Source organism: Borostomias antarcticus, assembly GCF_949987555.1.
Source record: "Borostomias antarcticus genome assembly, chromosome: 10".
NCBI classification, from domain to species: Eukaryota; Metazoa; Chordata; class Actinopteri; order Stomiiformes; family Stomiidae; genus Borostomias; species Borostomias antarcticus.
Window position 1 is genome coordinate 22,786,845 of NC_140243.1, and position 22,013 is coordinate 22,808,857.

The 22,013-nt window shown below is 48.1% G+C and overlaps 1 protein-coding gene across 17 annotated transcripts in view; it reads right to left on the bottom strand.

The window, feature by feature from the left end:
• Nucleotides 1-3,631: 3,631 nt before the first annotated feature.
• ubr5 (ubiquitin protein ligase E3 component n-recognin 5) overlaps nucleotides 3,632-22,013 on the bottom strand; it is a 40,851-nt gene continuing 22,469 nt past the window's right edge. For 3 of the 17 annotated variants that reach the window (XM_084444093.1, XM_084444097.1, XM_084444084.1), the window contains exons 32-58: nucleotides 21,776-21,914; nucleotides 20,965-21,125; nucleotides 20,434-20,673; nucleotides 20,088-20,211; nucleotides 18,841-18,952; nucleotides 18,570-18,701; nucleotides 17,217-17,474; nucleotides 16,560-16,828; nucleotides 16,033-16,244; nucleotides 15,421-15,654; nucleotides 14,929-15,002; nucleotides 13,510-13,682; nucleotides 13,236-13,409; nucleotides 12,490-12,707; nucleotides 12,139-12,259; nucleotides 11,473-11,845; nucleotides 11,082-11,169; nucleotides 10,233-10,377; nucleotides 9,853-9,983; nucleotides 9,151-9,211; nucleotides 8,807-8,988; nucleotides 7,389-7,473; nucleotides 7,062-7,217; nucleotides 6,768-6,881; nucleotides 6,414-6,558; nucleotides 6,086-6,171; nucleotides 3,632-4,334 (exon numbers count right to left, since the gene is read on the bottom strand). In XM_084444093.1, coding sequence (XP_084300219.1) covers nucleotides 4,122-4,334; nucleotides 6,086-6,171; nucleotides 6,414-6,558; nucleotides 6,768-6,881; nucleotides 7,062-7,217; nucleotides 7,389-7,473; nucleotides 8,807-8,988; nucleotides 9,151-9,211; nucleotides 9,853-9,983; nucleotides 10,233-10,377; nucleotides 11,082-11,169; nucleotides 11,473-11,845; nucleotides 12,139-12,259; nucleotides 12,490-12,707; nucleotides 13,236-13,409; nucleotides 13,510-13,682; nucleotides 14,929-15,002; nucleotides 15,421-15,654; nucleotides 16,033-16,244; nucleotides 16,560-16,828; nucleotides 17,217-17,474; nucleotides 18,570-18,701; nucleotides 18,841-18,952; nucleotides 20,088-20,211; nucleotides 20,434-20,673; nucleotides 20,965-21,125; nucleotides 21,776-21,914 — 4,420 coding nt within the window. In that variant the 3' untranslated portion in view covers nucleotides 3,632-4,121. The remainder of the gene's footprint in view (nucleotides 4,335-6,085; nucleotides 6,172-6,413; nucleotides 6,559-6,767; nucleotides 6,882-7,061; nucleotides 7,218-7,388; nucleotides 7,474-8,806; nucleotides 8,989-9,150; nucleotides 9,212-9,852; nucleotides 9,984-10,232; nucleotides 10,378-11,081; nucleotides 11,170-11,472; nucleotides 11,846-12,138; nucleotides 12,260-12,489; nucleotides 12,708-13,235; nucleotides 13,410-13,509; nucleotides 13,683-14,928; nucleotides 15,003-15,420; nucleotides 15,655-16,032; nucleotides 16,245-16,559; nucleotides 16,829-17,216; nucleotides 17,475-18,569; nucleotides 18,702-18,840; nucleotides 18,953-20,087; nucleotides 20,212-20,433; nucleotides 20,674-20,964; nucleotides 21,126-21,775; nucleotides 21,915-22,013) is intronic. The other 14 variants (XM_084444092.1, XM_084444091.1, XM_084444096.1 and 11 more) reach the window with 11 other exon arrangements.

Consider the following 22,013-nt stretch of genomic DNA (forward strand, 5'->3'; position numbering starts at 1 on the left):
CGACAGAGGAGCAGGAGGAGGACAGAGGAGCAGGAGGAGACAGAGGAGCAGGAGGAGACAGGGGCGGAGCGAAAGGAATCCCGTTTGACGATTGGTGCAACGTCATGTTACGGGTGTTCCCCATGGATTGGAGCAAAACTGCCACAGTATCGATCCTGATCAAAGATCTCTCCAGTCAATGCCTTTGTCAATGAAAAATGAATCGTGTCATTGGAGGTAAAACGACTCATATTATGCCACGTCCATGAAAGAGCATAATGAGAAGTAGAAAGTACATTTCCTGGAGAAAATGTGCGGTGGGCTAGCTGCCGCAGCCGGTGTTCTGAAAAGTTGGCCTACCTCCTCATGATGACCCCCATTATATGTGTAATTCATGAGTAACGCATCTTGTCAGGTAGGAAATGTCTATCAGAATGTCCTACGACCCATTTTATTGTGCTTAATTCATGGGTAGCGCATGCTGTCAGGTAGGAAATGTTGATAGACATTTCCTACCTGACTGACAGGATGTGCTACCCATGAATTAACCCACACCCGTTAACAGTGGTGTAAGGGGTAACAGTAGTGTTAGTTAACAGTAGTGTAAGGGTTAACAGTAGTGTTAGAACTAACAGTGGTGTAAGGATTAACAGAAGTGTTAGAACTAACAGTGGTGTAAGGGTTAACAGTGGTGTAAGGGTTAACAGTGGTGTTGGGTTAACAGTAGGGTTAGGGTTAACAGTAGTGTAAGCTAATAATGTTCAGAGTTACATGTAATCTGTATCACTTCATCTGAAGGTAGGAATATAAATGCAGTGAAGCGTGAGAGAGCACAAGTCCTGGTTTCAGTGAACAGGCCTGGGGGCCCGGGGGTCCGGTAGGGAGATACAGTGAATAAAAAAGAGAACCGGCACTCACAAGATAGACAGTATAGTCTTTAAAGTTTTAATGGGCAAACAGATGCGTTTCGGCCTTAAGCCATCATCAGCATAAAGTTCACAATAATGACAGACAGTTATATAGGTGAGGGGTAGAGGACATTTGCCAATCACCACATAGAATCACTAACAGCACATAGGATCCATCTGTGTATAGGTCGCCTAGTGTGGCCTAGCAGAGCAGGAAAATATAAGATAAGAGCCTAGCATTAAGGCCTACTGTACCATCTAGGAAATGGGCCTTACCATATAAATATAAAAATCATTGTATGCAATAAGTACAACACAATAATTGCAGTTAAATGAGCTTATGCTTATGATTATTCAACATTATAGAGTAAAGACATATCTTCAATGTAGAAAAAAAAAAAAATCTACCAAATACACAATCATCAGTATAGAACAAATACAAAATCAACAATGAAGGAAAAGGTTGAAAAAGGACAACACAATCAACACTAAAATCAGTATATAGGGGAATGCATAGCATGTGCAATAAGGAAAAGTTAAAGGACAGGTTCGGAATTTAGCATTATAGGCCATGTTAAAAGGTTATTTACGATCATATACAACGGCCGATATCAAAGTTTCGACAAAACAGTGCACTCGAGATACAGCCCGTCGCCGCTAACATACTCAATGGATCCATAGGTGCATAGACAAAATCCCTCAAAAACACCATAAACTCGTTTTCAACGACAGGAAACTCACTGAGTGGTCACTGGTGTCCATTGATGTCCTTGCAAAAAAGTCAACAAAAAGTATGCTTCCGATCATACAGTATTATATCCAGTGATTTGTATTGACAACAAAGCAAGAGATGTTTAGATTCATCTGTGTCCCATACTGTATTTGTTTTGATCAACAAATACTTCTACCTAAAACTATCAATGAAATACCAGCTGCAAAGCAATCCTAGGCTTCTCGAATTGTCCTTGTTGTTCAGGCCCCTAGTGTCCCTCCAAATTAAGTTTCACTCGCAGCTGTGGAGGGCACCGTTTGATGAAACTTTAATATCGGCCGTTATAGCGTCTATATGATTGTAAATAACCTGATAACATGGCTTCTAATGCTAAATTCCGAACCTGGCCTTTAAGAGTTAAAAGCTATGTGACCCTGTGTAGTGAAAGGCAAAATACTAATAAAAATAACAATAGCAGTAACAACAATAATAATGATGAGGGGGAATCACATCTAAGAGCAAATGGGTTTCTTAGAGTACTACTTTGGACAATGGAAGGATGGTTCCTTAAAGATAGATTAATTTATAAAAAGCAACCAAAAAGCAACTCTTCATTTAGACGTTTAGGGTTCTGTGTTTGTAGTGTGTGGACCCAGGCTGCTTCTATGTAATAATAGTCTGTCCCTATAACCCCCTCTTTTTAAAGGGTGTACATGTACCACCTCTAAACCGCAGAATTTCAAAGAGCAGACGCCGTGGCAGAATTCAAATGTCTGGCCGCAGGGGATTTATCATCTTTGTTCCTTTACAACTTGTGCTCAGAAATCCTAGTTTTGAACTCTCTAGTCGTTTTACCTAGCCCACATGGGCATTTGAGGAGGTAGACCACTTTTTTTTTTATCAGTATGAGGATGGAGAAAAGAATGGCCTCTATTCATGGCATTACACTGGGAACAGTTGAAGTAAGCAAGGGAAATTTCCACCTGGCAAACTAGAGAGAAAATTCTAAGGAGAAACAAAGCAGTCAGCTCTGACCGAAGAGTCCTTTAAGTTGCTGGCATGTTTTTGGGTAGATCTTGGCCTACTAAGGGGTCACTAGATAGAATATGCCAGTGTTTAGTGACACGTCTTTTGATCTCGTGGGATATAGGGGAACATGTGTTGGCGCATACAATTCTTGTCCCTCTTGGGGAGGGGTTTCGAGGCCAACAAACTGTCTATCAATATGTTTTGCTTTGTCTAGGCAATTCACAACAATCTGATCCGTATAGACTCTTTCTCTGAAACAGTTACACATGTCAAGAGCTTATACATTGAAAGCGCCGTCATTGCTACAGGTTCTTTTATTGGTACTGAGGTGATCAGTTTGGTTCACAAGTACATCAAGAAACGAGTCTCTTCTATGCTCAAAGAAAAAATTGACAGTAGGCATTTTCGAGTTTAAATAAATGTTGAAAGTCTCCAATTCAGCAACAGAGCCTGAGTATACCGTCTATCTTGTAGAGTGCCTGTTCTCTTCAGGAATATAAATGCTACAGTAGTCATAAAAGAGTATCTGTACCTTTAAGAGAGGCTGCTCATGCACCCATTCAAATCCCTGCCACTCTTGAACAAAGAACATATTGACATCCTAGGAATCCTAGAAACCAGCTTAACATTTTTGTATATAACATGTCCGTGTAACTTGAAGATTGTAGGAGCGGTGCCAAGTTAGAAAACGGGTATTAAAAATCGGAATAGATCCGGGAATAACTTCTTTTTTTTGTCAAAACGAATTAAAACCATCTGATATATACACATTTTGATCAAAAATTTGGTGAGCCAGTGTCCAACTTCAATGACTAACCCTACCAGTCGCCACATCCTGTTATTCCAGCATTTCTGCCTGTGTTGTCATATTACAGCTGCTTTAAGGGCCAAGGTTTGAGAGAATACTAAAGAAGAAATGGTGGGAATATCTTTTGCAAGCTTGCCCACCTAATGACAAAGTTACTGGTTAGACAAAACAATAATAATTGATAGTCCAAATAAGTAGTTTGCATCCAAGTTTATTTTGAAATCCCCCTATACAAGAAAAAATGACTTTCCACAAAGGCAGCAGTGAACTGTCAGTTATAGTAAGTATTCTGTTTAGGGCAGGAAAAAAATCATAATCACAGTGTCTTTTTTTTTTTTTTAGTTTTACTTTAAATACTTCTACTGCTGTCATCTTTGGCTGGGTTTCGGCGGACAGTTTGCTGTCAAAGCCAAATTCCTGGGAAGTAAAGGTTTCAAGCCAATAGAGCAGAGCTGAGGGCTTCAACTTTACAAAGCCAATGCAGGAATGTACTGTATATTTCTTCAGAACACAAAATAAAAATAAAAAATAAAAACAAGCTGTGTTCACAACACAAAGAAAGTTACCGCCTGGGGAGTGACAGCATGTTGACTTTCATAAAATTGTATAGACAAAAAATAAATCTACAAAAATGGAACTAGGTAAATATTACACAACGGTAAACATGTTTTTTGTCAACCTCTCTCTACACAAAACCAAAGTTCTTGGTCTTAATGGCTAGCAAGAGTTTCTGCTTCAGGATCTGTTTGGAGGAATAGAGTGGCACGTAGAGGCGCGAGATGCAGGTGTTGGCGGTGGGCAGGTGCTGGTCGTCCGGGGGACGGATGGTGATGGAGGGCATGGGCTGGAAGCCTTCCTCGCTGGCCGGCAGGGATGGGCTGGAGGTCCAGAAGTACACCTGGAGGAGGGGAGATGGAGGGAGAGAAAAAGAGGAGAGAGATTAAAGTATTAGTCACTAGGGATGCACTGATGCATTGGCCCAACATCGGCATATGTTCGCCTTGTTAACTGCCATCGGCAAATGAAATGACATTCACCGATGGCGTGGCCGATGTTTATGTCACACCAATTATAGCTATTGTTTAGGGCTGACTTCGATCTGCGGTCGAATGTTTGGTCGAAATCCGACCAAGATTCTATTCTAATCGCAAAGCTTATACTTTTTTAGACAAAAAATACATAACACTAATAAAATAGCTGGGTGAAACGGGAGGGTTTTGAATGAACCTACCTAGACATGGATCATTTTACAGAGTGTGATGCTCTCCTTACGAGTCACACACACGTAGCCCGTCTCTCCCGCTTGCAAAGTCAGCCTTTTGTTTCCCAATTATGGTTTGTATTAAGATATCAGGTTGAACATCCTTGTTTTCATAACTTTGCGTTGGCCGTAGGCTGATGTTATTGCGGAAGGCTATTTCATTAGCGCTATTTTCATTACATTGTCTTCCATAACCAACACAACAGAAATAATTAAGCCCAGATGAACCCCACAAAGAAAAAGTCTGTACTAGGCTACAAACTTACAAGTTGAAATAGGCTATTGTTGTTTTAATCTTTTTTAATCATATGTAGTTTTTGTTGCTGTTCATTTAACATCAAGAACTTAAAGGCTTTAGGCTGCATTTTGCAAATCAGCAAAACTGAATACGCAGCCCTTTTGCCATTGCCCATTATGTTATTTTAATTTAGATTATTACCTCGGCCTAGCCCCACTATAATGATTATGATCAAATTAAATTACGTAACTGCAGTGCATTCAATATAATGTATTTAAATAATTTGGATGGATGTAGGTGGCCTGAAGAAAATAGGATCAAACAGGCCTAGTCTAGCGCAAACTCAAAACCAGTGGTTTCGGGCCTACAGGGCCTATGCATCCTACATGAAAAAGACTAAGTTATATCCTAGTAAAATACCATAAAGAGTAACCTATGCTGAATAACTAATTACTACTTAGTTACTAATGAATATTAAAAAATAATCATCTTAATTTAGAAATGTAGGTAAGGCCTGAGAAAAAAAAAAGAGTCCAAAATGGAGATCCGTGATGTGAGAGGGCAAAGCGCAGACTATGTTCCGTACTTATTTGGTGCATTTCTTTATCTAGCCTACACAGTGAGCTGGAAGCAGTATTGGGAGGCTATCTGTCTCAGCTGGCTAGATGGAGATGTAGTGCGCGCTTCCCGTTCCATTCCAGCTACACCGTATGTATATGTTGTTTTGCTTTGCACAAAAATGTACAGTGTAAGCTAATCTTAAAATATGATGCCAGAAATAGTTCACACCTAGATGAAGGTACCCATTATACAAATGTTAAAAAAAACACTTCATTTGGCACAAAAGGGGGAATAAAAAACAAATCTCGGCAATCGGCCGGATTGTTATTTTAAACATTTTAAACATCGGCGTCAGCCCAGAAGTTTGCAATCGGTGCATCCCTAGTCACCGACTCACTCTAGCTACGAAGGTGCTGCTAGTTTTTCGTGCATACCAGGAAATTCAAGGTCAGCTAAAAAAAAACAATGGAGAAAATGCATCTGTGGACATTTCCCTGTAGCTGTGCAGTAGTCACATGACCGTTTGGTTCCGGATTAGAGATTCAAGTAACATGACTTGAGGGACTTGAGGTAGTCAAGAGCATCTTACCAGATCCTGCCTCTCGGTCATGCTCATCTTCTCCACAATGGACCAAAACCAGCGTTTGAACTGCAGCAGCTTGTCTGCATTCTCCCCTGTAGAGTGGTAGATGGTCAATATTTAGTCACAAAACAGAAGTAAGTAGCTTAACAACATTCTCAAAATCAAGTAAAGAAGCACAGCTGTATAGCTTCCTTCATGGCTGACTCAGATAAAACGTCCGGTTAGAGATTAGAGAGAAAGAGAGTGAGAGAGATCGGGATGGAGATAAAGACAGAATGAGTGAGGAAGAGAGAGATGAATAAAGAGATAACAAAGAGATGCCCGGGCGCCCTACCGGACTCGTCATTGAAGGAGGTGAAGCTGATGAGCATCTGCACGTTGACCTCTCCACAGCCATTGACCAGCAGCCTGAAGTCCTCTGCCGTCAGGTCCTCCAGGGAGTTCTTAGGAAGGACGTCCAAGAGACCCTTCCTCATCGCCTAAGGGGGCGCGAGACAGACGACACCGCGTCAAAACTAGGGCTCATCTGCTTTTAGACACAGCAAGGTTTGTCTACACAGGCTTATCTGCTTTTAGACATAACAAGGTTTGTATAGCCAAAGTAGTGTATGTTATGAAAAGCTTTTTGACACCAGAATGCTATTCTTCTTGTGACACAGGAAAGCTATAGTGCCCCTGGCGTACTCACATGAAGAGGCTGCTCGGCCACGACCAGCATTCTGTGTTCTGCGTACTTCCTCACATACTCATACACATTCAGAGGGGTCACAGGCATGTTCACCCCACCAGACAGCAGCTCCACCTGGATGAATGGATTAATAGGTGAATGAATGAAATGCACAAAGCTGTCGGAGAAGCGCTACGGGTTGTTTGAGTGTGCGCAGACCAACAACAGGGTTCGAGTCAATCCGGTAATTGGTGCTGCACTGTAATTCCGCATTGCTGGATCCTGGATCCTTAGATGATGGTGTGTCTCCCTCACCTGCCCCGCCCCTTCCTCCTTGCAGAGGTCGATGGCGAACGCCAGGTCCATGGCGGAGAACACGGCCTCGGCCTCGCCCGCCTGCGAGTGACGGATCAGCTGGCGCAGGCTCTCGTACATCACCGGGTCGAAGAACGCAAAGTCATGCCAGTTCACCTGAGTGCACGCGCGCGCACACACACCACACACACGCACACACACGCACGCACGCACGCACACACACGCGCGCACACACACACACAAACACAAACACAGTCGGTAACCCAGTCCGTCCACAGTAGTAAAGGTGCGTTTTGAAGAGAGGGGAAAAAGCTGATGCTTTCCTACCTTCCTGCCCAGAAGCACCTTGATGACGTGTCTGTTCAGGGTAATGGGACAGAGCTCGTTCTGCAGCAGGCACAGCCCCAGTATCCTGAGGGAAAACAAACGGAAATCAAATCTCCCTTCAAATCTCAAATCTCCCATCAAATCTCCTGACCCCGCCTTTTCCCCCAGTTTCGATGTACCTTAGCGCTCTACGAAGGTTCTTACGGAAAACCTGAGCGAAGGAGACGTTTTCCCTACGAGTGTCTCCCAGACTGTCCCTCAGTGAGCGCGTTACGGTACATCGTAAGACGAGTTTGTGAGGTACGTTGTTAGGTGGAGCTGTCCCTAGGCGCAGTGCTGGAAATGAATTCATCGATGTCGCATGCATCGATTGCTCATTTGTAAAGTCAAATAAATGATGTTTTAATATAACAAGCGTTGTCAAAATTATTTTACCCCAATCTAATATTAACAAAACGGAAGCTATGCCTACTAAAGCTCATCTGCTAATCTATTTAAGAATCAAGGCGAGACCTCGTGATAGTTCCAATTCATACATTATAGCCTACATAATATAAAATACTGTATTGAAAGGCCAGGATAAATTTTGATAATGATGATAGCTGATGATGATGATGGTGGTGGTCCTGATTAAATGATTAATGAACCAAATGGCTACGTGGATGGCGTCGCCGTTGGTTCCTTTGGTTCAATTCAAGGATGCGTTGTAAGGCAGCCATGATGTATACACAAAGCACGAGTTGGCTGGGACACACCAAATAGAAAGGAACCTTAATTAATATAATCAATTACACCTGTGTCTACCCTACTATGGGTCTAGGTCTCATTGGATTCATCAATTCGCCTGATATCTGTAGGTATTCTACAATATATAGTGCTAGGGTACAGACAGCCAGGAAAAGCATGTCATCCAATTTCCCCTTTACATAAGAAAATGTAGTTCACTGATTCTATTCATATTATGGATAATCCCGATATTTTATTTGGCTCAATACAATTTTAAAAGACAACATTAACGTGATGTGTTATGTGGGCTAGACAAACATTGTTTTCATCCTTAGTTTTCATAAAGATGATTGTAGACTAATGATATAATTTGTGCAGGTAGGGTAGATAGATGTGCACTATATTGCAACTCTCCATCTTAAAAGTATCATTTTTGCGCTTTTTGCTCAAATCAGGTTAAAACTACAACGGGAGAGCTTATGATGGGTTCAGACCGCCCTCAAGAAAGTCTCTCTTAAATAAGGTATACCTTAGCTAAGGAGGCTCGGGGAAACAGTGCGCCATCTTAAGGTGCACGTAGCACTACGATGGCTCTGGGAAACGCGGCCCAGGTTCTTAAAGGGAAAGGGCCACTTTAAAATCGACGTCACAGAGAAGCTCTGGTAAATGAGGGCCGGTCCATCCTTCCTCACCGTCCGATGTTCCTGAAGCAGTTGAGGCGGGCCTCGGTGTTCTTCCCAGGCCGGGGGGAGTAGAACCCTCTCTTGCCGGGCTGGTAGAACAGAGGGGCGTTGTCGTCCCCGTCGTCAGGGTCGTCCATCTCCATGTCAACCACGCTGCGGGTGGAACCGTGGCGCTTGCGGTTCTCCGCCTGCTAGAACCGCGGAACACAAGGACATAAGGTCAGATCAAATCATAATCAAATTCTCTCGAGTGCATCTTACAGGGTCCTCTCGATACACTTGACGACGACAGGTTAAAAACGTAAATCCAAAAACAGGAGATCAAGACGTGAAATACTGGACGGAGGTTTTACCTGAGCTTTCTCAGGGGCCTCCAGGAGACCCAGGTCCAATATGCTGTCAGCACCGTTTTCCCTGTCAGAGAGATGGGGAGTATTAGTACAGTCGTATGGCTCTGAGCCATGGTCCCATCACAAACGGTATCTGAACACAAATTATATGAGTGTCTTGCATTGGGATTAATACACTAGTCATATGTGTAGTTCATATGTATTGATAATAATAATAATAAATCTTCATTTGTATACCATTTTTCATGCATTCAACATTGCAGCTCAAAGTGCTTTAACATTTCCTAACAGCATAAAAACAATTTTTTATGCTGTTAAGGACAATTATGATCAATAAAACACACAAAAGCAATAATATAAACCACATAAAATTAAAATAAACCAAAAGGGCCAAGGGACATAGAACAATGATATACAAGCAGTAAACAAAATGATTCAAGTAATAAAAAGAATACAAGGATGAGAGAATAAGAGGATGAAAGGATGAGAGGAGTGCTGCTAATTGTAAGCCAAGTTAAAACGGGCCTGTGTGTAACAGTGTGAGTCCTGTTACCTTCCGTGCGTAATTAGTAGCACGAGCGTAGGCGCACTGTAACGTTATCAGTATCGGCCATCTACAATGTCGGTGGAAGCTGTCGGTGTCAGTGGGGGGGGGGGGGTTGATATGTGACTGACGGAGTGTGGGCCGTGTGCGAGTCCTGTTACCTTCCGTGTGCGATGAGCAGCTCCATGGCCTCCTCCACCTTGGCCCTCAGCGAGTCCTCACTGGCCAGCAGCAGTAGCAGCTGAGCGGGGGACAGCTCCAGCAGCATCCCGGTGATCTTACTGGCAAAAGCCTGAGGACAGACGCGCACACACACACCCGAGGTCACACTCTGGGTACGACTGCCGTAATGAGTTTATATTATATTACATTATACATGCTCTATGTTGTATACTGTCCGATCTCTGGAAGGTTCCTCTCACTGTTTGAGCGGTAGTTTTATACTGGAGATTCTCAGTCCCTTCATGCCCTTGAAAAATGCATTTGTGATTTGAGCGGGAAACTCCCGCTTGAGGTGAGTGTGAACGGATGTGTTGTTTACCGGCTGCATGGCGTGCACGCGGGGGTACAGCCTCTCCCCGAGGGCCTGTCTGTGGGCCGGCAAGGGGTCCGGCTCGTCGCTGGGGTTCCCCTCCGACGCAGGCCTGAAGGGTCTCGTGTCGATGGACAGCTGTCTCCGAGAGTCCCTGTTAAACACAGAAGACCAGGTTAGCAGCAGTCTCTAGGCCCTGGGTGGATTCTCTTAAAGGTGCAGTGTGTAGTTTGGCGCCATCTACTGGTGAAAGCTACACTTTTGGATTTGGCAGAAATTTAATATCATTTCATAAGTATGTTTGAATTAGTGTATAATCCCATGAAAATAAGAATTGTTGCATTTCCTTACCTTACATTGAGCCCTTTATATCTACATCTACATCAACATGGTGGCCTCCATGAAGCGGGTCCCTCACAATTCAATGTAATTTTGCACCCAGTAATTTTGCAACAAAATTGCACCCTCACCACTAGATGGCTCCAAGAAATACACACTACACCTTTAAGCCACATCCTAATTTCTTACCTCACCTCCTTTCTTGGAGAAAGCACTGATCTAACATGACAAGATTGGTGACACCTGTATATAAGGACACATTTTGACCTATCCAGTTATGTTAGATCACAGATTACCTGCAGGAAGGGAGGTTGGAAGGTTCCCTATGTAGCATGAATTTAACAAAAAGGGGGGAAATCTCCACTCTTGAGAAGTTAACTGCTTTTAATGTACATATACATTCAGCCCTCTGGCCTTCGTCAGCACTGAAATCCTATTTTCCTGTGTAGCAGACCCAGGGCCTAGTCTGTACAGTGAGAGATGTGACAGCAGGCTGCTCCTCCTCCTCCTCCTCCTCACCTGTCTCTGTCTCTCCTGGAGCCGGCCCTCAGCCCCCCACTCCTCCTCTCCCTCTCGCGGTCTCTGTTCCTCAGGCGCTGCATCAGGTCTACACACACACACACACAGGGAAACGCACAGACACACATGCAGGGAAACACACGCGCGCGCACGCACGCACACACGCACACACACACAGGGAAACACGCAAACAGAGGGAGAACGTTAGCATGAACTCGTTTTTTCCCGGTTGGTTAGGAAATCTACAAAACCACCACACCCCCCACGCCACTACCACACCCTGCCCCACCAACACCCTAGCGCAGCAGCCACCTCCACCATGTCACAAACATAATGCCAACACATTGCTGTGGTGTTAATGAAATCCCACGGTAGTTGTCTGTGGTCATACTTGAGTTGTAATCGTGGTGACACGTACTGCTGGCCTGCATCCCTTTGCTGACGCTCTGCACGCAGTCCAGGTTGGGCAGCTTGTCGTTGGAGAGGAAGGCCAGCGCGATGGCGGTGTAGAAGCTGCGCGCCACGCCGCTGCCCTCGCCCGGCTCGTCCTTGAAGGTGACCTTGACGCGGTGCACGGCCATGGGCGTGGTGGTGCAGCGCCGGCCGAAGTGCGTGTTGAGCTGGCGCATGGTCTGCTGGATCAGCTGGTCGCGGTCCCGGTCCACCTCCAGCGCCAGGTCGCGCGACTGCAGGTTGCGCAGCTTCTCCATCTCCCGGCGGAACTTGGACTCCTTGACCTCGAAGCCGCCCAGCTCGGTCAGGATCTGTGCGGACGGAGGAGGGGGGCGGGGGGTTTAGGAGGGGTGAGGGAGAGGTAGAGAGTGGTACAGGGGTGACGGGTTGGTGATGGAGAGCTGAGGGTCTCAGTGTTGTGGGGAGCAGAGCTGATGAACACCGCGCCCCCTCTATGCCTCTATCAGTAAATGTCTATGAATATTGTTTGAAGGACAACTGTCATTCATTCATTCATTCATTCATTCATTCATTCGCATAGTAATTCACACGGTCACGCCCCTTCGTGTGAGCAGGTTCGGGTCTGGATGAGGCAGTGACATACCGAACCAGGCTCCGCCCCCACGTCCTCCATGAAGACTCGTCCAAACAGCTCCAGAGACAGACGCCAGCGGCCCAGCAGCATGTCGTGGGAGATCACCATCCCCATGAAGCTACAGTGGGGTCTGGGGAGAGGGGAGGGGGGGGGGGGGCGGGGTTATCTCTTTGTAATATTCTAAAACATTCAGTGTCAATGTTCTGCATAACGTTTAAGTGTGACAAGCCCTTACTAAATAAACAACATGGGGCACGGGAACTAGGGCACGGTCCCTCTGACAAAGATTACCCAGAGGTCTGTGCTAAATCACTTGTTCCTGAGAGACTCCCCAGTGGGAACGCTGTCGAGGAACGGTACCTGAACGACGGGAGAGGCGGACCGTCGCTCTCGGTGAGTCCGATCTCGGCCAACAGGCTGCTCTTCAGCTGGGCGGCCAGGTCGTGAGGGGAGGGGCCTGGCTTGGGGGCCTCCAGCTCCTGCTCTGCCATTGGCTGGTCCTCGGCGCCCCGCTGGCTGGTGTCCATGCTCATCACGTTCTTCAGGTTGGCGGAGTAGGACATCTTGGTGGGCAGGATCTGCTGACAGAACGCTTCGTTCTAGTTCATTTTTACGAGGCGCGATTTTTTTTTTTGATGACTGCAGAATGGAAATGTAGCAGAGATGACTGGCTGTGTTCCAATACCCTCGCTGCCGGTATGCCGCTTAATACGCATACAAGGGCATTGCCTCCTCGCGTGCTAGGCCACGTTCAAATACTCTAAAACGGCTTCCTCTGGTCTTCTACAATTGGACAGGTGAAAGCCATGTGTTGCTCTGTACTGTTGTCCCCAATCTGCTCTGTACTGTTGTCCCCAATCTGCTCTGTACTGCTGTCCCCAATCTGCTCTGTACTGCTGTCCCCATTCCCATCAAAAAGGAAGGGAAGAAGCATTTGCAGAGTATGTGAAGGGAACCCGAGTCTCCACCCCTCTCACTGGAGAGAGCACTTTGTCCAGTGCTTTTAGGTGCGCGAGGAGGAGGAGGAGGGGGGTTGGCCAGTGAGGGTACTGGGACACAGCCTGTGCTGGGTGCAGTCCGGTGCAGAGTGGTGGTGGGTGGTATACCTGAGAGGAGGGGAGAGAGGAGCCCATGTTTACCTCCAGGCAGTTCCTGTCCATGCTGGCCTCGGCCAGGCCTTTAGTGGCCATGTAGGCGGAGGAGGAGGAGGAAGAGGAGGAGGAGGAAGAGTACAGGCCCTGGCTGGGGCGGCCAAACAGATCCTCCTTCCTGGCATTGGGCTGACGGGGGAGGAAAGACAAAAATCGTCATTTAGGTTTCACTGCAGCTTTTAAAGGGGTTGCCAAAAAAAACAATCATTCAATCAGTGGAGAGGCTAACCTGCAGGAGGTGTGGCTGGTCAGCCAGGGGGATGGCCTCGGCCAGGGGGACCTCGAAGGGGTTGGGTGGGATGCAGCCCAGGAACGTCATGGAGTCGGAGCGGCGGAAGAAGGGGTGGTTCTGACCCGTCTCTGCCGGTACCGGGTCCTCATCCTTGTCCTGGAGGGTGGAACCTGAGGAGCAGAACAACTTCTCAACACTGCATCCGCAACGATACCGTTCTCTACACTGCCACGGAAATAGTACGGTTCTCAACCACAGCCGTTCTCTACACGGAGAACGCAAAACTGTTGTTCGGTGTTACAGTGTCCACCAGTAAAGGTACGGTCACACATGCTCAACATTCATATTCGCCCGGCGAAATTCGCTTGTTGTGTGGGCAGTGCAGATGCGAGGCCTACAAAATCAGTTGGTTTGTAGTCCGTTTGGGTTTGAGTTGCCATTGTTGTAAATTTGGTTCTCACGACTGACAATACTGTATGACACACTAAGTTTTGATATGTTTTCATGCGAGAAAGTATACCAGCAGATTCGAACTACGTGGCCAGTTTATCAGAATAATACCTGTTTCTATGCTATGACATAGCTAGCTAGCCAGGCTGCTACACAACTGAGAAAGCCAGCCAACTTGAGCTAGCTAGGTTTATGTTTAGAGATTGTGAGATTCCCATAAATACCACACATATAAACATAAAACTGCCAGGATAAATCGAACCTGATGTAACTAAGATATTCCCTGAAAGAAATATGTCCGCGAAAATTGTCAGAAGTAAGAAGTTAGCGTCCGCCATCTTGGCTCACTACCATAAAGAAAACTACAGCCACGTCTTGAGGCTGAGAATTTGCCGGTCAAAGTTCATAAAAACTCCACGTGAAGGAATGATGTGAAATTGCTTTGCCACCAGAAGCGAATGTTTTATTCGCCTCTTCCCTCGCACAGAATGGAAGAGAACGGGAGACGATTTTGTGCATGTGTGACCACACCTTAGGACAGACTGACCTTTCATATCTAATTAACAGTCCGTTATAGGTTTACAAACTGTTAGGGCAATGAGCCATTTGATGATAGTGTTAGGAGATGAGCCTTATATCACTGTGGGAGGCGGCGCTGAGATGATGTGCTATATATAAATAAAGTTTGATTTGATTTGACTGGGCCTGTTGTGTTCTGAGCTGTATAACTGTGCCGTTACCTTTGGAACCTGCTCTCTTGTTCTTGGCTCGTTTCTGCCTAACTGCCTTTCTTCTTAGTCTGCCCTCACATGCCAGAGAACCTAACAGCGTTTCACACATCAACACGTAGACCAGGAACCTCAGTTTCATACACCTTGTCCTCATCAAAACAAGCAGGGCTGAGGAGACCTGTATGATGTGGCTTCAAATACACATGTATGCAAATGAGACATTATGTTGACTTACTCTGATTGGTGTCCTCATCGTTCTCATGTTCGGAATCTTCATTGTCCAAACCCAACTCGAGAATCTCACGGTTCCTGGGAACAAACAAATGAAGCTTTAACTCCTTGGAACAGACTTGGCTTTCGCCATGTTTCCTTATTTAAAACAGCGAGAGAGAAATCAGCAGGAGCCATCAGTAATAGTAGCAGAACTGTATTAATCCCGGAAGGGAAGGATTACACAGCAGCTTTGAGGCTCAGTCTTCCTCTATGGTACAGTAGAATTCAGAGGACTGAAACAGGGCGTTGGAGAATGTGTGGGGCCACCAACACTGTCATCACAGGCCTAGTTCCAAGTACAGAGATCTATTACAAAAACTAATTGAGGTGTGTTTGATTTCAGTCAAAGTTGGCACTTATCTGATCCATTAGTTTCATTGGGCAATATTAATCAAGCGTACCCCCGAGTATTGAAGAGTATTTTGAAGTAGTATTTCCCCCCGGGTTTGCTCACCTCTTCCTGTCCATCTGGGGCGTGTCCAGGGTGGTCTGCTGGTTCATGGCCTTGATCCAGTAGATGAGAGCCTGGAAGACGTAGGCCACGTGTTTGAGCGAGCACACGTCCAGCACGGGCAGTACGTCCGAGTGCTCGTCGTTGTGCGAGCGCATCAGAGACAGGGCGTAGTTCAGGAAGTCGCCGCGCGCCGACATCATCCCCTGGCGCGCCGTCAGCAGGGTGGCCGCTCGCCTGGAACGCACAACGCACGGGACGGCTACCGTTAACACCAACAGCACTGCAGCGGAAATCACTGGAAGTTTAATCTGTTCTACCATGGTAGAACAGGTAAGAATTGGTAAGATTTCTTGTATTTATGGAACTTCTTGAAGCCAAAGGGCTTGGATGTTGTTGTTTTTGGGGGCCTTTGCAACTCCCCCTGAAAAAATATCCAGGGTCAAGACATCACCTGCGTCTCTCCAGAAAAAGGGACCACAGTGAGACTAGAGGTCACTCAGACCACAGCTAGTGAGCATCCAAACAGATGTCCTTGTCCACCCAGCGGGACCCCTGGTCCCTAAGGCCTCGACTAGCGGGGGGTCCAGGCGGAGGTCTGGAAATGAGACGTACCTGCGTCCCTCCAGGGTGCGGAGGCTGGCCTCCTCGCGGGCGGTCAGGCGCTCCCGGCGGGCGGAGTGCTGGGAGGCGTGGAGGGGGTGGGAAGGGTGGCCGGGGTCGCCGGCCGACGACAGGGCCGAGCCGTAGCGCAGCTGGGCCTCGGTGGAGTCCATGATGGAGACCATCCAGTTCCAGGTGGGGATCAGCTTCTCCTCCACGTAGTTCTAGATTGTCGCCGTCAAAGAAACGGCACCGAAACACAGAAAATCAACAGTTAAAAAGACTTGTGATAAAAGTTGAGCTGTCAAAGAGTTGGATTCATGATCATACATTATGCATGAGGTTTGGGGTTCGTGTTAATATCGTAGCAGTGTAAAAAAACAAGTGTGTGTGTTTCTTTGAGCGTGCCTTTCTTTGAGCGTGCGTTTGTTTGAGCGTGCGTTTGTCTGAGCGTGCGTTTGTCTGAGCGTGCGTTTCTTTGAGAGCGTGCGTTTCTTTGAGAGCGTGCGTTTCTTTGAGCGCGCCGCGCGCGGACGCACCTGCAGGTTGACGGCATCCTGGTAGGTGAGCTTGACGGCGGCGGGGTACTGGGAGTACACCAGGTGGTTGTACTTGGGGATGAGGCTCATCAGGTCGGAGATCTGGCGGACGACGATGCTGTAGGCGCGCGCCAGGCTGCTGGCCGAGGTCAGGTAGCTGGACGAGTTGCTGGCCTCCAGGGCCGCCGCTGCCGCCGCCGCCGAGGAGCTGATGGCCGAGCTGCGCCGCAGGTTGGAGGGGTCGATGTAGATCAGCCCTGTGGAGCTCGCTGTGGGAACCAAGGACAGCAGAAGAGCGGCCGCGTTACTTAAAGCCCCATTATGGAGCGGTCCAGTTTTGTGCACTTTAGCGGCCCCTACTACAACCGCAGCAACATTCTCGTAAAACGCTGAGACTCTGAAACACTGTGGGAATGGAAGAGGTGCTGTTCTCGCTATAATAATCCAACACACCAATAGATGGACTTTGAAACTGATATTTTAAGATAAAATCAACAATAGTGCAGAATGCAATCCGGATTTGTACGCTCTTGGATTGCTTAGGACCTGAGGACATGGTCCGACAGTGCGTTTCCTGGCTGTGTGTATGTGCAAGCCTCTTAGGTGTGTGTGTGTGTGTCTCCTGGGGTGCGTTCGTTCTAGTGCGGGGGTACTGACCAGCGGGCGTGGAGGAGCTGGAGGGGGCGCTGCCCGCCGCCCTCTGGCTGGGCGTGTTGCGCACGGCCCACTGCATGGAGCGCGGCGCCTGTGCGGCGCTGTTGGCGTGCGACGAGCTGGTGGTCCTCTCCAGGGGCTCGTCCATCAGGAAGGTCTCCTGGTCCACGTCGTCGCTCTGGCTGCTGCTGCTGTCCGAGTCGCTCGAGTCGTTAGACTGGGAGTCGTCCTCTGAAAAGAAGGCGGGGACACTGCTGGCACCTTGGGGGGGGGGGGGGGGGGGGGAACGAGGGAGGGGAGCGAAAACAGAGAAGAGTTGAGTGCGGGCGGCTGGTCCTCTCTCTCCTCCTCCTTCCCACTTTCTCTCTCCCTCCTCCTCCTCCCTCCCCTTCCAGGCAATGCAGGTTAGTGCTCAACGCCACCGCAAGGCCAACCGCCACGCCTACTGAACATCACTGCCGACTAACACTGCCCCTGGTTGTCAACTCAAGATGAACACTGGATCCCGCTTAAGTTGACAACCTCGTCCCAAGTAACGCTGTGTCTGTGGTAAAGACACACAGCAACACTAGAGATCTCCAAAAAATAGGCGCTGAGAATAGAACTCTGACCATTAGTTAGAGATGCAGACATGGAAATCTCCACGGAAAACGAACCACACACCAGTGAGGCAGAGCAGACAGACAAAGTCAGTCAGACACACAAGCTTTAGTTTGTTATCGGGGTGGGAAAGAACATAAATATGGTTAGACTTTATGGAATTATATATTAGTAGTTACTAATAACGGTACATGTGTTGGTGTGTGATGGGGGGGACTCTAGAATGTGGGAACTCTGGAAGAAGAGAAACTCTTGTGTGCACTCTGCAAGTTCACTCTGGCCCTGAGAGATGTATATATGCATCAAAGTAAAGATAAGAGCCCATACCAAAAATAGGAAATGCCAGGGACACCCTACTTCCTGCAAATGAAATACATCCAGTTTTGAGCCAGGAGGGACTTTAAGTTGGTCTGCCATGATGTCATTTCTTCTTATTTCAACAGACATTAAATAAACTTGATTGTCAAGGGACTTCAGATGAAGATTTTTTAAAAAGGGGCCTCTTGACATTTGTAGGCAAGTCTGTCTAAGCGCTGTTAAGGCTCTGTGTGAGTCTATTAGTCGGACTGTCTCCGAGAGACGAGTGTGGTGAGGCTAAAGCAACGTCCCATTAGCTGAAACCACTTAACACCTCAGAGCGCCGTCAAAGTGGCTTATCACGAGGGCTGGCCACGTTTCCCTTTTTTTTAAAGGTAGGGATACAATTAAAAAGGGTGCCTAGAGAATCTAAATGATGAATTAAGACCGTCCGCGCACCTGCTTCAGAGCCGGCTGTCGCCGCGGTGACGACGCTCCGGCGGCCGCTGGCGTTGTCCTGGTTGCTGTGGTTACTCTCGCTGTCGCTCTCGGTCTCGGCGGCGGCCAGCAGGTCCAGCTCCATGTCGCTGCCTGGGAGACGGAGAGACGATTCAGTCGGCGCCCGCGGTTCGGATCGGCCGCGGGGCCGAGGGTGTGCGTGCTCACGAGTAAGACGTCGGAAATAAAGCAGGTCCGGCCCTGCCGCCCTCTAGTTCCTAACATCTCTCACCGTCCTCGTCGTGCTCGTCATGCTGGCCCTCCGCCTCAGCGTTCTCCTCCCCCTGCTCCTCCTGGTCGTCATGGTGGTCCTCCTCCCCGGCCACGCCTTCAACCACCTCCACCTGAGGGACAGACGGACGGACGGGTGACAAACCGCTCTGGGACCGTGTCCACCGGCGAGCTGTATGTAGTTGAGCAGCGCCAAGCTTACAGCTGCGTAGAGCGCACTAGAGCCGGAGTTTAGAGCTGGCTAGGCTACCGATGTTTTACAGCTACGTTAGCAACGAGTGTCGTGTTTTCGCAGACTGCAGATTAAAGGACAATGCTCGTTTTTGACAACCTGGACCTTATTTACGACATATTATAAGACGTGTGACTCACAGAGATCACTTTGGTGTAGTTCGGAGGCATGTAGAAGATTAAAATCCAGCGCGAGCCAGTATATCCATGTAATGGCGGTGGTGGGGGCACCGAGAATGCAGTTTCTAAAAATCTATTTTCTGCCGCGAAACAGTTTATCAATCTGTCTTTATGAATCGCTAGTTGTGCTTACATAGAGCGTAGGCTTCATAAAGACAGATTGATGAAAACAACCGTTTCGCGGCAGAAAATTTTTAATTCCTTCTACATGACTCCGAACTACACCAAAGTGATCTCGGTGAGTCAAAAGTCTTATAATATGTCGTAAATAAGGTCCAGGTTGTCAAAAACTAGCATTGTCCTTTAACTAGCCTGGTTAAGATAGCTAGCTAATGTTAGCTGCCAAAACCCGACCGTTGTCGTCTTCAGAACAGCCTTTTACAGCCTGTGCTCTAGCCCAAAAAGTACAAACTTTTTCCAACTGCAAAAAAAAGCCTAGAGCTCACGGTGCTGTAGCGCTAAAAAGAGTTTGGAACGCAGCTCTCGTCTCTATAGCGCCCTAGAGCGCATTACTCATTGTAAACAATGAGAAAACCCCTAGTGCTCAGTTCAGTTTTATTACTCAGATCTGGTTTGTTTTGCCGTTCACACTGAGGTCGCAATGCACTACATGGAAGTGGCACAAATCCATGTGATTTGTGCCGTTCACACAGTCAATGGAAAAAAAAAAAAAAAAGGAGCAGATTTGGGCCACTGCAGTGTGAACACGGCCAAAATGGCGCACCATACTTCTCGCAGGCTTGATAGAAATGTTGCCGTCTACAGAGATTGAAGAAGGCAGGTTCTAATGAGGTTCTAGAGCAGTTCTAATGAGGTTCTAGAGAACCGTCTCCTCACCTCTTCCACGTCTGCAGACACTATGTCGTCCTGCTCCTCGTCCCGTCCCCTGACGGGCTGTGATTGGCTGCTGCGACGAGGCTGGGGGTTCCTGATGATGTAAGAGGACGCCGTCTGACTTGAACTGAGACACGCACACGCACACAACGTTAGCCACAAGGACTCTGCACAGGAATCTGTTCCACAACACACTCCAACTGGCAAAAACCGACCGTTAGAAGGGAGACCTTGGTCCAAGCGGTGCTTGAGATCATGCAATTATGTTTGAGTCCCGACATGTTTTTATTAAGCTCTGCTCTGGGCTCTGTGCGGATGTGGAATGTATGACGTCGACGAGCCGACTCACTTGCTGGACTGGTCAGGGGAGGGCCGGGGGGGCAGGGGCTCCACGGAGAACAGCTCCTCGCTGCCCTGCACGGCGTCGATGCTGGTGCTGGCCAGTGTGAAGGGGGCGGTGGGCCGGGCGATGCCCATGCGCACGGGCACGATCAGGGACTCTGCCACGTTGCAAAGCTCTTCCGCCGCGTAGGGCAGCAGGGCCTGGAACACGCGCCGGCACTTCCCGATGGGCTGGGGGATGAAGTTACTGCAGGGAGAGAGAGAGAGAGCAGCCAGGGAGAGAGACGTCAGCGTCTGCTGCTGGGCTGACTCACGCTCGCACAGGGACAGCCAGACAGCAAAAATAGGTCACGGCGTGATCTGATCTGCCCGAAGAAACACGAATCGCTGATTGCTGGTTGCGAAGAAATAAGTAATAACTTGTTGTACTGACTTCATCTGGTCTGAACACATTTTACAAATGTCCCTCTAGAACGACACAATGTCATTAAAGTTGCAAGAAAGGAAAGCAAGAACCGTTGGTAGGTTGGACTCGTACTTTTTCTTTTTGGACGAGGCCATCTCCACGCTGAGGATGACGAAGACGCGGGCCACCGAGCGCAGGAACCTCCTGGTGACCACGATGGCCTCGTCCCGGCGACCGGGGGTGTACTTGTTCTGGAGCTCCTTCACCAGAGTCCCCAGGAGGGTGTCTATGAACTGGAGGAGAGAGGAGGAGAGGGAAGAGAGGAGGAGGAGGAGAGGGGAGAGAGGAGGAGGAGGAGAGTGGAGAGAGGAGGAGGAGGAGAGGGAAGAGAGGAGGAGGAGGAGAGGGGAGAGAGGAGGAGTGGAAAGAGAGGAGGAGGAAGAGAGGAGAGAGAGGAGGAGGAGGAGAGGGGAGAGAGGAGGAGTAGGAGAGGGAAGAGAGGAGGAGGAGGAGAGGGAAGAGAGGAGGAGGAGAGGGAAGAGAGGAGGAGGAGAGGGAAGAGAGGAGGAGGAGAGGGAAGAGAGGAGGAGGAGGAGAGGGAAGAGAGGAGGAGGAGGGAAGAGAGGAGGAGGAGAGGGAAGAGAGGAAGAGGAAGAGAGGGAAGAGAGGAGGAGGAGGAGAGGGAAGAGAGGAGGAGAAAAGGATATTTACGACTATTAACACACCTGAAAGATCGACCCAGACGGCTTTTTATTTCATTTTGTAAAAGTCAGCTTCACAAATAAGGCTGTGACAAACATTATCTAGAAAGTCAACGACAAGTCAACATTCATGAACATGTACATGTGCAGCATGTGACTAGAGAGTGTCGTCCAGATGGAGCGGTGTGTGTCCTGGTCTACCAGGGCGGGCCCTGGGTGTAGCGTGAGGAGGTGAGACTAACCCGACTTACGGTAATGTCAGGGGCACACTTGACGATGAGGCAGTGTGTGAAGCAGTCCAGACGGATGGTGCCACTCTGCTGGTTCAGGTACACCTGCTCCTCCGGGAGGAGGTGGGCGATCCTGCTGCTGGCACTCAGACTGGGGGGGAGGGAGGGAGAGAGAGGAGGAAAGAGAGGGGGAGAGAGACGGGAGGGGAAGGAGAGAGAGAGGGAGTGGGGGAGTGAGCAAGAGCAGAGA